Here is a 16,604-nt window from a genome sequence, read left to right as displayed (position 1 = left end):
AAAGACTAGAATAAAAATAATGAAGAACAACAAAAAAGAAGACAGTCATGAGAAAGACAAAGTCATTAAGCCTACTAACATGGTCCCCACCCCTCCAGTGACTATTAAAGCCAAAAACATAACACCAATGGAAAAGACACACACGGGTTGGGGACAACCACAACAACATATAATGCTATGTGTACATGAAAAAACAAAATCAGTGACACAAATGACATGTTCAATACATTTAACACAGCACACATCAAAAGGACTTTAACATTAACCAACACATCTGTACACACAACAGCAAAACAACACACACTCTAACACAGAGCACACAACAGTACAATTGGCTATCACACATACACACACATACACGAAAAAAACCAAATAAATTAATTAAGTGGCCTTTGAAATATTACACTGAAATGAGATAGACAGATATAATAATTGCAAAAATATATATTTTATACCTTTTAAATGTGAAATGAAACTTTATGTGCATACAGTAGATCATTCTAGAAACAAACAACTGGATTAGATCTCACTCCATATCTGTGAAGTGAAGAATAAATGCACATGTATAGGCAGATGAGAAATGGCAATCTATTTTACCATCAGTCATAGCGTTCTTTGTAAGTGTTCAAATGCAATTAACTGACTAAGGAATTATAAATAATTACTTTTTTTAAACTACAGTTACTGTGTCAAATATAGTATTTCAAAATCACACAACCTTCTGCCACAATAGTTATTACAGCCAATATAGTAGGGGAGAACTTGTTGTCAAACTGTTGCAGAGAAACACCCACACACTTGCCCAGCGTACATGAAATAAAAGAGAACAGGGTGTGCCAGCGGCTGTCGGTGTGAAGTGCAAGCTATTCACTGTGCCATTTTGCAAGTCCAGCCCCGCAAAAGTGCGTCAGCGTCTGTGTGCCACACATAGCAGAGTCTGTCACCTACTTACGGAGATGCGTGAATTATCTTTGTTTAAAGGTGTAAAACAGTTGATGATTTTAAATGATTCAACTGAACGATTTTGGAAGGTGAAAAAAGAATAGTCGTCTGAAACGCTATCTTATATAATGATATCTAAACATGAATTGTGTGAAGATTTAAGATAATTTATTATCTTAAACTAAGTATTCTTACGGGTCATTTTACGTGCTCGTCGCTGAAACTTCTACTTCTTTATGATCATTTCCCAGTAAGCGAAATAAATGGTATAGCATTTAAAGTATGGAAAAATTTCATTGAGGTTTGCCAATTATTAATTTCATCGTGTAGTTTGCTGATCTGCAAGATGATCTTAATTATTACGGTTGAACAGAAACACTAGTTGCTTCTAGAATTACGTAACACAGTCGACATGGTAAGCGTCAGCAGGTGGGCCATGGCGAGGAGAAAAATGATTTAAGCAGGATGACGCACATCATAGAAGTGCTCGCTAGTTTAAGAGGGAATACATTTATGTCATGCTTTCAATGTGGTTGGTAAGTTGACGTAAAAACGGTGCTGGTCAACTTAATTTTGAAAATATCATAGTCTTTATGGTTAAATTTAACTAGTACTTTATTGTGTAGAGATTTGTGACCAAACAAATTATTTGGGAGTAAGGGAGATAATTTGCTTTAAATAATTACTTGCCATTTTAAACTGACAGTAACATCTATAGGGAACCCTATACCCTACTTCATTTTTTTAAATGTGATTTAGCCAGTTTTCTATAGAGATTTGCAACTAGTCAATGAACTGCTAATTTTAACTTTGAAGAGTTTGCTAATAACTAGGAAGTCCTCTGTTAAAATACATTAGAGTTGAAACATTTCATTTGTGTAACCTGTAATCTATGTATTCTGAAACTCTGCAGGCTTAGATGTATTTTGATGAGAAGAATGTATATAATCATTTAAACCTTGTGACAACTAGACACTTTTGTTTTAGTTAACAAAACAAAAACATGACCTATCAAAACCCGCATTGAAAAATAATTGAATGAAAACAAAATTAAGCATGAACAGGAATGATAGTTAAATAACATATTAGCACTGTTTCCACTTAGCAAGAATAAAAAAAATAAACAAACAACATGAGTATTGGCATGATTGTTCTGGCTGTTAAATATTTTTTTATCATCACCAGTCTTTGCAAAATATTCATCATCAGTCTCCTCACACAGTCAGTGGTGCCCTGGATGCCAATTGTGTGGAGCGCCTTGGTGCAGGATCTGGTGGTAGTGGAGGTGGCTCTGGTGCAGCTTGCCGGGTTGGTGTCCTGGGTCTTGGTATGGGCCTGTCCAGACACACACCACTGTCACTGTCACTGTCAGTGTCAGTCACTTTGTCGCCCTGGTGGTGCAGGGGGACCGGGTGAGTTGGCATGACAACTGGTGGTGGTTGTTGGCTGGACCTCTGTGGTGTGGGGCCGAGTACAGGTGGGGACATCCGTGGGACCACAGCGTCAGGTGTGGTGCTGTGGTGCCTCCGTCGTCTGCGTCTCCTGCATCTCTGGTTTGGAGCTGGTGCAGTTGATGGCATGGGCCCAGGTTGCCCAGTGTGTGTAGTGGCAACACGCTGGTTGTGGGCTGGAGCTGCAGGCTGGTGGTCAGCATTCTGTTGCCTGGTCTTGTAGTGTCGCTTGTGGCGACACTGGTGCTCTGTGTGGCCAGACCTCTCACACCAGACACAGTGCGAGGGGTCTGGGGTGTGGTCAGCAGCACAGCGTTGAGGATGAAGTGCTGGTTGTGGAGGAAGTGGGCTGTGTGCTGGCATGGGTGACTGCAGCTGACGTCGCAGGCTGGTGTTCTCAGCTGCGAGTGTGGCCAGCTGGGACTGTAGGCGGACAACAGTGGTGTTGTCTACGCCAGGGCAGGTGTTGTAGGTGTGGCTGTCCTCCCGCAGCCATCGCAGGGCCTCCTTCTTTGCTGCCTCGAAGGTGGTGTCAGGGTGGTAGCGGATGAGGCGCCTGACATCACGCTTCAGTGTGGCTGGCTGAAGGCCTCTGGCGAAAGCGTCGCGGAGGATGGTCGCTGGCACCTCCATTACCCCATCTTCGGCCTTGTTGACCTTGGTCCATAGGTGCCGAAGATGGGATGCGTAGTCGATCACCGTCTCTTTGGGCTGCTGCTGTCTGTTGAAGAACGCAGTGGCAAGGTCGGTGGCGTCTTGCTGCTCTCCCCAGTTCTCCTCGATGATGTGAAGGATCTTGGCTGGGGTGTCCACTTCGGTCGCTGGCAGCCTGACGATCTGCTGGCGAGCTCTGCCGGCAAGGGCTGAGATCAGCCAGAGAGAGGCTGTCGCGTCATCCAGGGGCTGTAGCTGGAGAATCAGTCTGGCCTCCTGGACGAAGTCTTCGACTTCACTGCTGCTTTCCTCACCGGATAGCGTCGGGAGTTTTGGCAGGAAGTTGGTTGAAGCCATCTTGATGGGGCGACGACTCTTCTCGTGGACTTGATGTACCTGCTGCACTGTCTTCTCTCTTCTCCTATGTTAAACTATCCCTATATGACTGTTAGTACAACCTCTTGTCCCTGTACGATCCTAGCTCACAGCGCCAAGTATGTGATAGAGATTAGCTTGGCTAGGAGCTGTGATTTACTAAGAGATATTAAAAGAATTAGCACATCCTATGCTCACAGCGCCAAGTTGTAACAAGGTACACTTGGTGGTAAAGGGCTGTGGTTTAGGGATGGATTGAATTTGGATAGAAAGAATTGAAACATTAAAGGGAATAATTTGGATCTATTTTGTGATGGATCAAAATCCTGTCGTAAGAATATTCTAAAGGATCAAAATCCTGTCGGCGACGCCACTTTTGTAGCCGTGTACCGAGTGGTTACTGAAGGGGTACGGCACAAAAGACTTAACTAAATATGATTGAATGAATTAAAGGATAGACAAGATCCCACGCACAGGCCAGGAACATATAGAGGCCAGTCACAAATGGGTTTTTCTATTGTTTTATTTACAATATTCTAAAAGAAGAAGACTAAGAAGAAGAAATAATGAGAAGATAAAAAGAGAAGACAAAAAGAGAAGAAGACTAGAAGAGAACTAGTCTAAGAGAAGACTAAGAATAAGAAATAATGAGAAGAACTAAGAAGAAGAAGAAGACAGTGCCTGGAATGACACAAATGTCATAAGCACAACATGTCGACACAAGTGACTAGTAAAGCACATGTATACATGGAAAGACTATCACTCGGGTTTGGGATACACAACAACATAATGCATGTGTGTGAAGACCAAACGCTGACATCAAATGACATTTCTAATACATTTAAATAGCACAGTTAAAGTGATTGAAGCAATTAATCCAACACTATCTTGTAATCACAACAGCAGAATACTACACACCTCTTAGAGTACTCAGCACACTGTAGCAGTACAATTGATATCAGCATGTAAAATAATACATGAATAATAAACAAGATAATAGAATCAGTGGCTTTGATATTATACTGGCAAACTGATAGACCAGATAGTAAGTGAAGCACCATCATGGTTTAACCATTAAGTGGTGAATGAACTTTACGCACTCACTAGAACATTCTGGAACAAACTATCTGTGTCGAGAGACGTCACTGACTGTGACGTTAAGATTCAAATGGAACACTGCTCCATGCAGATGACGACATGGCAATTATTTAGATCAGTCATAGCCGATCTGTGACTAACGTGTCAAAGCAATAACTGAACAAAGAATTAACTGAACATACTCATATAAACACAAGTACTGTGTCAAATAATACAATTTACAAATCAACACATTCTACACACTAGTACTTACAGCCATACGTAGCGAGGTGTCACTGTTGTGAGAACACACCCGACACACTGCCCGCGACACAGCAAGAGACAAAGAGAGCAGGTGCTGGCCACGGCTGGCTCGGGTGTGGAAGTGGCCACTCATCATTCACTGTGCCAATTTATGCAAGTTTAGCGGACCGCAAAGTGCGTCACGTGTGCTTGCAAGCAGATCGTCACTAATCACGGAGAATCCGATGACAATTGTGTTTGTTTAAAGGTGTTCAGTGATAGATTTCTAAATGATTCCTGAACCGATTTACGTCGGAGAAGTTGCAAAAGAAAGAGCTCAACGCCTACTTTATAATGAGTGTAAAATGAAGTGTTGATTATTTAAGATGAATTTATAATCTTAATTTAAGTCATCTGAACAGGGTCAGTTTTAACGAGCTCGTCGCTGAAAATTACAAACTGCGTTAAATCAGTTTCACGTAGGCGAACATAAATGGAATAGATTTAAAGATGGAATTAAGACGATTCTGCCAGTATATAATACTAGTAGTTTACTGATCTGACAAGAGAGTTATTAATTAATTACGGTGGAACAGAAACACAAGTTTGCTCTCAGCCAATGACGTACCACAACGCGACACTGGTCAAGCCGTCAGCAGGTGGCCTGGCGAGGAGGACAAAATGATGTAAGCGGAGTGACGTCACACATTCTGTGCGCGGGTTATGAGGGAAAACTGTCGTCTGCTGTGGCTTGTGCGTGAATAGTGTTGGAGCAAGCATGGCGCGCTTGGTCACAGGTGTATGAAATTTTCTTGTAGTAGTCAACTCAGAATCACTTTCTTTGGTTGCAAACACATTATGTGCTTCCCTTGGAGAGAACCAGGCCAAGGCAGAGTGAACTCCATTTGAGGTTTTATTATATTCAAAGAATGCTGTCTAATTTCTGTTCAGCTGAACCTTTTCTTTAGAACTGACTTAACCATTTCCTTGAGCAACAGCATTGTACATGACCCCTTGCTTTGTGATGGCTGAGGTTTAGTTCTTTACAGATGGAAATGACTGATTGATTGATATGGATAGTTATATAGCACCTATTCTCGGTCGGAGACCAAGCTCTAAGCGCTTTACAAGCATGAGGTCATTTGCACAACAGGCTGCCTACCTGGGTAGAGCTGACTGATGGCTGCCACTGGGCACTCATCATTCGTTTCCAATCCAATAGTGTAGACTGGAATAGTGTAGTTAAAAAAAGGGGTGGTTTTTTTGGTCATATTGTTGAATTTTTATGTTATGTATATTAAATAAAATGAAGATACAACAAACATTATAAAGTTCTACTCATGTACGCAAAGAAAAGGTTCCATTGTTAAGAACTCTCACCTAACATAGCAGTCCCACCCCTTCCCTCTACCCTATTATCTTATCTGCTCCAACAAACATGCACACACACACACATGCACACGCACACGCACACACACGCGCGCATGCACACACACACACACATGCACATATACATGCATATGTGTACACATAAAAAAATTAAAATTATATGTGCACACACATTCATGTGCACACGCGCGCACGTGCATACACACACACACACACACACACACAGAGGCACATGCACATTCACACACACACACACACACACAGACACACACACACACACACACACACACACACAGAGGCACACACACATACACAGGCAGGCACACACACACACACACACACACACACACACACACACACACACACACATTTCCAAAATAAACTTCTATTAATCACTGAATACATACACCTCACCCTTGCACACTGAAAGTTGATAGAGTTTCATAAGACAAATATATAATTTGACGAATATATATATAATTTGATAATTATTTCTTTTTATAGTGTCACTAGGATGTCAGTATGTTATTGTGCATTACAGGTACCACTTCATTTCATAAGATAACAGACAACTGGAATTAGATTCTCACAAATCCATTATCATTGTGAAAGTGAATGAATAATTCATCAGTGTATCAAGGTGTTAAGATTTAGGAAGAAATGGAATCCTACATGGGTTTACCACTGTGCAGACATTAGTTCAGTTTTCTTTGTGAGGGGAGTGTGGGTGAAGAAGATGGGGGAGGCTTGAGGTGGGTTTAGGGGTAGCTGACTGAAGTTGTAACTTGTTTATAAATTTAATTTGTACTTTTTTGTTTGTACAGGTGTGACTTTGGGGGGAGGGGCAGGTGTTAATTTTCTTGATCTGAAATATTTTTTAGTGTATGTATGCATAGAAGCACAACTCTTTCTTGCCATGCAAAGTTGGCATTGAACATCCAGAGTATTGATGTGTCAGGCTGATGACTAATTATCTTCTTGTTGTCTTTTAAATCTGTTTGCCAGAGCTAGATGAATTGGCATCCCACAGCAACTTGCCAGCACAGTCTTGGAAATAATCAGTGCCAGGAACACTGGGGCTGTGTCATTGCGGACTACGGGTGAAGCTGTTCAAGCTGATTCATTGTGGCCTTTGTCCAGTCCCTGCCAGACCACACTTCTGGGTCAGCGTCTGTGCTGCCACACATAGGAGGAGTCTGTCACCTGTAGCTTTACTGTGTTCAAGACTGCTGTGGATTCCATCTTTCTTTAAGAAGCCTACCAATGTAAAAACATCCCTGTGCTCTGTCAAAAACCTGGTTAGGAAATTCAATATATGTTCAATCAAAAGACTGATTTGGAAGGTGAAAAAAGATTTTTTATGTCCTGTTCTGGTGAAGACTTTAGGTATTCTTAATCGTATACATGTATATACTAAACATTTTTTATGACTGAAGAAAAAGATATTTAAGATATTTAGTTGATCTTTAAACATAATTTTCTTTTTCTTCTTCTTCTTCCTCTCTCTCTCTCTCTCTCTCTCTCTCTCTCTCTCTCTCTCTCTCTCTCTCTCTCTCTCTCTTTATGATCATATATCCCAGTACAGTGATTCAATTTTTTAAATTGTCTAGCTTTTTTATGTATGAAGCAGAAAATTGCTTTGATTGGTTTGGTTTACAATTTGTTAATTGTCATCGTCCTGTCATGTGTTGGGGGTGCTCTGCAAGATATATCTGAATTTCTGTTTTCACATGAATACAATCTACTTGTTAACTAGAACTTAGTTTCTGTCAATCACAGAACAGTTTTACAATTACTGCTTGTGTATCTAAACATATTGGGGATTGCTGTAGTGAAATCAAATGATGTTTCTTCCTAAAACAGATTGACAGCACTTTCATAGAAAAGTGCAAATCAGCTTATTGTTTAAAGAGTGGAATACATTTATTGTATAGCATTTTCAATTGGTTTGGTAAGTTCTGACGTATAAAACGTGTGCAGTGTAATTGAAGAATTTTGAAAATAATTATATCTTTATTGTTGCTCTTTTGTAAATTTGATATCTAGATACTCTTGATATTAGTTTGTGAGTATTGGATTTGTACCCAGAATCCATAAAGTTTTTGTATGTATGGATTTGTGATATGTTGCTTGAATACACTTTCTTTGCCATTGTATCACTTGAACAGTAAAACTACTAGCTACCTGTATCATCCAAACTACTATTTATTTTTATATGCTGAATGATACTTCGTATATTTTCTATAGACTGATTATAGCAACAAGTGTCATATTTGAACTGATAATTTTTTTCAAGCTATTGCAAGTTTATGTTTGCTTAACTAACTAGTTGTTTATACCTCTTGTTAATTTTGGGATAAAACTTTAAGTTGAAACTATATTTGGTGCATTTTATGATAAAACCTGTAATTTGGTCATATGATATTTTTGAAACTCTGCATTGTGTGTGACTGTTCATTTTGGTGATGTGAATTGTATATAATCATTTACAACCATAGTGATTCAAACTTAAGACTGTACTTTTTGTTTTCTTGTGTAACAAAACAAAAACACTGACTGCTATCAGAGATCTTCAGTTCCAGTTGAAAACATTAACACTGTGAGCAAAACAAAGCATGTGGATTGTAGACTGAGAAGCAGTGTTATCAGTGAGCGATCAGCTGGAGACTGACCTTGTTGGGGCATCTGTTACTATTTTTACCCCCATAAATTGTTAAATTTTTCTGAAATTTTCCCCCTTTGTTTCTGTCTGGCTGGATTGATACAAGAAACGATCGATGTTTGGCCTGGAGAAATTCATAGCATTTCTGATCAGCCATCTTTGGATAACTTATTTGTGGTCAGTGTGGAAGTGGAACATCGTTCCTGGGCCTTCAGCAGTGTGGGCGTGCCTCAGACTTCTTCTCCTCTGGGTGGGTGTCTGTTCTGGCAGAGTGCATGAGTGGCACTCTTTTGGCTGGAAGATTTGGCTGCGAGGTGCTGGCCATCTGGTGAAGGAATCATATGTCTGGCTATCCTGTGTTAAAAGGAATTCTGCAGTCATCACAGAACTACACCTGGAACACAGCGGACAGCCTCGGTCGAGGTGCCACTGCTGTTGTTTACCTCGGAAGAGAAAAGGTGAGTGATGTTATTGAAACTGTTTTCATTGGCTGGTTTGTTTGGAGCAGTGTTTTGATGTGTTGGTGACTGTGTTTTTTACAGTGTTCAGGGTGGTGAGTGTTTACATTTGTGTACTGTATTGTTTCACTGTGTGAGTGTTTACTTCTTTTTTCATCTTGTTCATCAGATTGATATGTGTGAGCGTTTTCACATTGTGTGGTTTGAACAGTGCAGAGTGATGTTGTAATGTTTGTGATTGACAGTGAGTAACTGTTTGTTTCACTGAACATTGGTGTCAGTTTACTGGTGGTGTGTGTTCTTGTTGTCTGCTTGTTGTGCAGAGCAGTGTTTAAATGTTTTTGTGTTATAACACTTTTCTGTGTTTTCAGACTATGTTTTCTTGGAAATTCTTCAGGTCTTCATCGCAACAGTTTTATTAAATTATCATAATTTGTAATAATCAATACCAGTACTTTTTTTTTCTTTTTTTTTAGAAATATAGTTTTGTCTTTTATAGTGTAAAGTAAGATCAGTATTTTTCTGTGTGGATTTTTGGGAAAATTATTTCAAGGGAATGTTTTTTTGCTGACAGTGATGGACTGTCTGTTAGGAGAGGGTACCATCATGTCCAAATGAATACATTGACCAGCAATTCTTTTCTGTTCAGTCAGAGAGGTAGATCTCATCTGTCAAAAACTGCATCTAATAGGAGTGTAATTTTTCATTTGGAGTGAATACAACATTGCAATCAATATTTGAAAATAAGAAACATAAGAAATGTGGTGCAAGCTGTAGGCAGTATGTTTGCTCTGCTGGATCATTTTTGTGACCATTGCTGTTCTTAGAGTCTTACTCTTAGTAAGACAGACCTAGTTCTAGAACTTTCACCGAGTTCCAGTCACCATGGTTTGCTAACAGAACCTGAGCACATTGCATCTGAAAAAAGAAAAAAACAAATATCATAAGGCCCTGTTTTGGCATGTTGTGTTCTTGGGAAAGGCACTTTATTCTGATTTTCCTCACTCCATCCAGGTGTGAATGTGTACCTGACTTAGGTTGGGTGAAGTTAAACTAAACTGGTAAAGAAAAGTTTTGCACCCCACCTTCCTGTGTCAAACCCAATTCACTGCCCCAATGTCCTTAAAAGGCTATGGGACCGTTAACCTTTTTTAATTGGTGATCATCGTTTCCTTACTATGATTGTGATTATGAGCTTTACTCTTTTGTACTACAGCTAAATTTTCATGAAGAACATTATTTATGAACATTGTACAAGATTGGCAGATCTGTTCTTGTGTTAACCCTACTGCTTCTATTCTGTATCTCCTTTCTATAAAATGCACACACTGTACACATTCTCTCTCTTTCTCTGTCTTTCCCTCTCACATATAAACACATGTATACAACTTACAAGCTCATTCTTTTTGTGTAGCTCACTAAAAATATCAGAACTGTACACAATTTTTCTGTTGTATAACAAGTTTGCATGAAAAAAACACAACTAGATAATAGAAGGAAAGAAACAGATCTTAAGTTAAATGAATTATGTTTTTGATGTTCAAAAAGAAAAAAAGAAAGGAAAACCTAGAATGGTAAAATAAAAGTTTTGATTATTTAAACAAAATTTCATTTAAAAAAAAAGTCAATACATTATGTACTTTTTTTTTTTTTTTTTTTTTTTTTTTTTAACACAGTATGTCGTCTTATCAGTTTAATCAGTCATTTGATGCAACAGTAATCTTTAAGAGTTACCTTAAATTATCTCAGTTTATGCGTGGGTGATACTTCACTTAATTTCTGTACAAGCAGATCTCCCCAAAGGCAGAGCTGAACAGAGCATGGGGCGAAGCAAATCACAATAAAGTAATTAAAAATAAATGACTTCTGGTCTGTGTGCTTAACTGTGGCATGACGTGCACATTATGGTATATTATCCATGGCTGCACCTTTCTAATTCTATGCTCTGATTGTAGTGTTGGGTTTTTTCAATGATGAATGTGTGCTGGGTGAGAATATGACCTGAATTATCTGGAGACTGTCTGTAACACTGTTGTATTGCATCAGCTGCTGAATTTAGAGTAGACTGCAAAGGACTGAAGTGTGTGAAGAGCGAGTTTGTTACAAAACAGTGTGTGTGTGTGTATGCGTTTGTATGTGTGTGTGTTTGCATGTGAGAGAGAGACCATTTAATTATCGTCTTTTTTTCTGGACAGTCATTGAGCACTTTGTTCAACTGCAAGTCTGTATTGTGAACAGGAGTGATTTTCTCCTTTCACAAACAAGGCCTCACAGACTAGCCAGGATATCAGATTCTGAGGAAATCCCTTGTGCATGAATGGATTCTGTGTAGTCACACTTAACTTTTTACAGTGCATTGAGCCAACTGGTACAAATATGAATGAACTGCGTAAATTGACCTGGTTTTTTAAGTGCATGAATTGGCTGGCTTTTTGTGTAGAGATCTGAACTGTCAGCTTTTTCCCCCCAGAAACAAAAAAGAAAAAAGTCAACCTAAATGATTTTGATAACTGAACTTGTATAACTGAGAGATTGCATTGAATGTTTTTTAATTTTGATTTGATTTGAAACATTGATTTTTTCAAAGGCTGTCAAGCAATATCACAAACTTCTGGGGGAGACAGAAGAAAATTCGCCAAGATCCAGAGTAATCATTTTCTAAAAAGTTTTTTAAAAAAAACAACCCAACAGACAGCAAAACACACACACACACACACACACATATGTTTTATATTTATACTAGCAAAACCAGATAAAAAGCATGATTCAGGGTTTTCAAACTGACTCTTTTTTTTTTTTTTATATAAAAACAGAAAGAAAATCTTGTATCACCAGACAAGTTGAAATGAAGACAGAGGGTCCTGAGGGACCAGAGATTCTTTGACACACACTGTATACTATGCAATGTATGTAGACAGTATGTGACAAGGGTTCAAGACAGTAGTTTTTCATTGTACCTCACAAACAAACTACATTTTACATCAGGTGTGGCCTCAGGCTGTTCATGGTGAAAAATTAGTGGAAATTTTCATTAATGTTTACAAAGAGGTGTGTTAAAATTGTGACTCATAATCATAGTTCCTTTATTGTTAAAAGTGATTGGTTAATGTTTCCACTTTTCTTGCTTTTTTTTTTTCTTTCTCTCTTTTTTATATAATCAGAATCACAGTATTAAGACAGAAGAGATGAGAGTAATTGGGGAAAATCAAAAGGGAATGCATGTGATATGATAACATTGCTACAGCCATATACCACTTACCGTTGGCCTTCAACCACTCACACACCAACCTTTGAAATATAAGAGAGAACAGGAACCCGTGAAATCTGGTAACATTGACTTTATTTGGTGCAGTATATTGAATTTGCTCAGAGTTGGGAAGATTATATTTATAGTGCTGCTAACATCACATATATATGCAACCCGTCAAGGTAGTTTTAGTTCAAGGTGAAGGTCATTGTCAGTACAGGGTCCCTTTGTTTTGAAGCATGATTCAGACATCCTGTGATGAATTGAAGGAAAAACAGAGAAAGCACATGGACTGCAACAAGGAGGAGAGGCGGGACAGGAATGGTCCCTGACTCAGACCATGGAGAGGATGAGCATGGCGTGGTTGTGGTTTCCTGCTGTCACAGTTAACATCTTTTCTTCACTGTATGTGTCAGCATGTCTTCGTCTTGGTGTGACTGACAGTAAAACATTTCAGACCACTATGAATAAAGGATAATGGCTTGTCAGTCATGGCCTTTGTGCCTACAGGCTTTCATTCTGTTACACCCACATTTTTGGTCAGAAAGAGGCTTTGAAAGAAATCTATAGATCAAAACTGGCTCAGTTCATGCATGAAGAAAATCACAAAAAAGCACTTTTGGACCATTGATAATCTTTCCCATAACTTTATAAAAGGTATAATTTACAATAATCTAATAGATTTATATGAGCATTATATCTTTAAACTCTCAGTTCAGACAGTGGAGAGCACAGAGACTGATAATGTTTTGCGTAATCAAGTTGGAACACAGGAATGCAATATCCTGTATAAAACCTCACAGAATTTCAGAAGCAGAGCTCTGTAAAATAACATATGTCTGTCTTGGTGTACAGTTGTCTATGAATTAGTGAATAAAAAGTTGTCTTTTGATACACTTTTGAGAAGCTAGTAATGCATGAATACAGTAACAGTTTAAAATTCAAGGAATTTGAGTAAAAGGAATACATTATGGAGAGGGGTGTGGAGGCGATCATTTTATTTTGAAAGTACAATAGAAGAACCCATTTCTGCAAAAAATATTAGTCTTATTTAGTTGTAAAAATAAAAATGAAATAAATGAATCATACAGAATTGAGATGATGTGATTGAGATGATGGCTTCAGTCCTGTCATGGGGAGGAACGTCACTTGTGTATTTTTTCCTGTCCTTGGTTCATGTGCAGGGTGGAGAATGTTATGTGGCCATAGAGCTGCTTCACTGATGTCTGTGTGAATGGTGATCAGATCTCCATGTGAACTTTGCTGGTTTATTTAAACAAACAGTAAATTAGTGCTGAAAGCGATATCACAGATATTATAATGTGAGTGTCTCTCATGTCTTGTTGACCCATGGATGTGTGTGTGTCTGTGACTGTGTCTGTGTCTGTGTGTGTGTGTCTCTCTCTCTGTCTGTGTCTCTGTGTGTGAGAATGAATAGTTTGTTTCAAAAGTCAGTGGCTTTGCAGGGAAGCAAATCAAGGATGAAGCTGAAAAAGAATGCTGATCTGACAGTTGTTTGAATAATGCTGAAGATTGGTATTTTTCTGAAGAGGACTTCAGATTTGACTTGTTCATAAGTTACATGAAATATTAAATATTAATGTGAAAAATGCAAAAGATTTCATATATGTATGTATATGCTTGTGAAGAATGCTTGAGGTCTCATGTTTGTGAAAAACGCTGAAGATTGAACAATAAACTGTTTGTAACGTAAACACAGATTTTAGAAACCAAGTCCTTCATTCAACATATGACACCTGTTAGCCTGTGCAAGTGAGATGAAGAGAGAACTGGAGCAGGGAAAGAAAATTTATTATATATATATATATCTATATCTGCATACTCAAGTGTACCTGCACCTGTCTATCCATCCATCAGTCAGCCCCAGTCTATGGACTGATCTATCAATACTATGATGACTTAAAGAAAAGTGAAAAATATTGAAAGCAGTAACCCCCAACCCTTCTCCCCCCTCACCACAGACTCAAAGTACATGCCAGTAACTGAGTAAGCCTGACTGACACAACAACAAACGGTAAAATATTCACCTTTTGCTTTTGTGTCAAAGAACCTTTTGCCATAGTTTTCATTACACAATGAATGATTCAGATTAAAATCTGATTCTCATTAACACGCCATGTGGATACAAGTAGGCAGTGCTACAACAACTCTGCATCACTTCTACTTCTGTCTGTCTGTTTATGCTGACCTCTGTTGACCTCATTATCATATACATTTCAGCTTGAAATGTATGGTCAGAACATCTGAAAGAGTCTGAAGATAAGCTATTACCCTATGAAGTAGCTGCACAGATTATGCAATTTGCATTTGGTGTAATTTGGTCTGAGTTACATTTTTGCAACATTCACTGTCGTTTTTGCTAATGGTGCTGTGCTTGTGGTTCGTCTTTTTTTTTCATGTAACAGAATTCTCTTTTGTGTCTGTGAGGTATTCATGTTCCTGTGAAAGAGAGAATGATTACATTGCTGTTATTACTTGTTATTTGTTGCTGTTACTTTTATACTGTGTTGACAGCTCAGTGTTCCACAAACAAGACCACCACCCCCCCCCCCCAAAAAAAAAAGAAAGAAAAAAAGAGAAAAAGATTACAATGAAGAACTCCAAGGATCTGACAGGATATGGCACATGTTCACAAAGAACACTAAGTGCAGATATTTCATAATTTGCACAGAAGGCATATAAGATTTGACAGAAGGTGGAAAATGAGATGTAGGTGTGTGAAGAAGGTGGAAGATGTGTGTGAGAAAGGTGGGAGATGAGATGTAGGTGTGTGAAGGTGATAGATTAATGTAGGTTGTGAGGAAGGTGATAGATATGATGTAGGTTTGTGAGGAATGTGATAGATCTATGTGATGTAGGTGTGTAAGGAAGATGTGATGTAGGTGTGTGAGGAAGGTGGAAGATGTGATGTAGGTGTGTGAGGAAGATGTGATGTAGGTGTGTGAGGAAGGTGATAGATGAAATGTAGGTATGTGAAGGTGATAGATGTGATGTAGGTGTGTGAGGAAGGTGATAGATTGATGTAGGTGTGTGGGGAAGATGTGATGTAGGTGTGTGAGGAAGATGTGATGTAGGTGTGTGAGGAAGGTGAAAGATGTGATCTAAGTGTGTAAGGAAAGTGATAGATGTGATGTAGGTGTGTGAGGAAGATGTGATGTAGGTGTATGAAGGTGGTAGATGTAATGTAGGTGTGTGAGGAAGGTGATAGATGTGATGTAGGTGTGTGAGGAAGGTGGAAGCTGATGGTGTGGTGTGTCACAGGTTGGGGGCCATGTGGTAGCTGTCAAGGTGTTCCATGAACACCTGCGTGTGGGCCTGGCGGGGGAGGACCTGCGGGAACTGGAACTGCTGCGGCGCCTGAAGCATGAAAACGTCATCACACTGCACGCCATTGAGCAGGAGGTGGGTGTCTCACCTGTCTGGTTGGTTTGGCTGTTTACTGCAACAACGATAAATACAATGTATCTGTGCTGATAGAGACTTTCTGCAGTATTTGACAAAACATTAAAATTGTCAAGACTGTATTCAAGAGAAGTCTGAGAAATTCAGGTAAGGATACTTTTAAACTCTGGTGCTTACAAGTATTGCACAGTTCTTGAAATAGGCTGTCCACATTTATATTTATAAGCATTTAATGTCTCTGTTGATTTTAGTTTCTAAAACATTCAGTTTTATCCTGTAGAATAGAATAGAATATTTTTTATTGTCACAAAACCTTAAAGTTTATAAGACACAATGAAACATAAACATGAGCATGAGCATATTAACCCCTAGGCTGCCTGCATGACGAGATAACTCGTCATGGCAAGCATGTATGCTTCGCTGCCTGCATGACGAGATAACTCGTCATCGAAATATTCTGACTTTTACCTGGTTTGCATTCACTTCATTGGCAAAAATAGTGGTAGCTTTAGCCTGGGGAATCTCTCTAGATTCTATTCATAGCTAGAAACCCCATCTACGTCATGAAGCAGTCCTTTATTTGAACGTTTTGGTTGGGTCACTGTCCAAGTGTTTGCCTGACTTCTCTCCTCGCTCGCTCAACAAAATGTCGGACTGACGCCGTGCTCAAGACATGCGATCGT

General features: G+C 39.0%; 1 protein-coding gene across 8 annotated transcripts in view; it reads left to right on the top strand.

Annotated features, from left to right (window-relative positions):
* LOC143299896 (serine/threonine-protein kinase TBK1-like) overlaps positions 1-16,604 on the top strand; it is a 211,842-nt gene that overhangs the window by 132,503 nt on the left and 62,735 nt on the right. For 7 of the 8 annotated variants that reach the window (XM_076613392.1, XM_076613393.1, XM_076613397.1 and 4 more), the window contains 2 exons: positions 7,137-9,251; positions 15,781-15,921. In XM_076613392.1, the coding sequence (XP_076469507.1) occupies positions 9,135-9,251; positions 15,781-15,921 (258 nt within the window). In that variant the 5' untranslated portion in view covers positions 7,137-9,134. The remainder of the gene's footprint in view (positions 1-7,136; positions 9,252-15,780; positions 15,922-16,604) is intronic. The other variant, XM_076613394.1, reaches the window with a different exon arrangement.

Source organism: Babylonia areolata, chromosome 25 (genome assembly GCF_041734735.1).
Source record: "Babylonia areolata isolate BAREFJ2019XMU chromosome 25, ASM4173473v1, whole genome shotgun sequence".
Classification (NCBI taxonomy): Eukaryota; Metazoa; Mollusca; class Gastropoda; order Neogastropoda; family Buccinidae; genus Babylonia; species Babylonia areolata.
The sequence above is the reverse complement of the archived record's forward strand: the minus strand, read 5'-3'. Positions and strand labels throughout refer to the sequence as shown.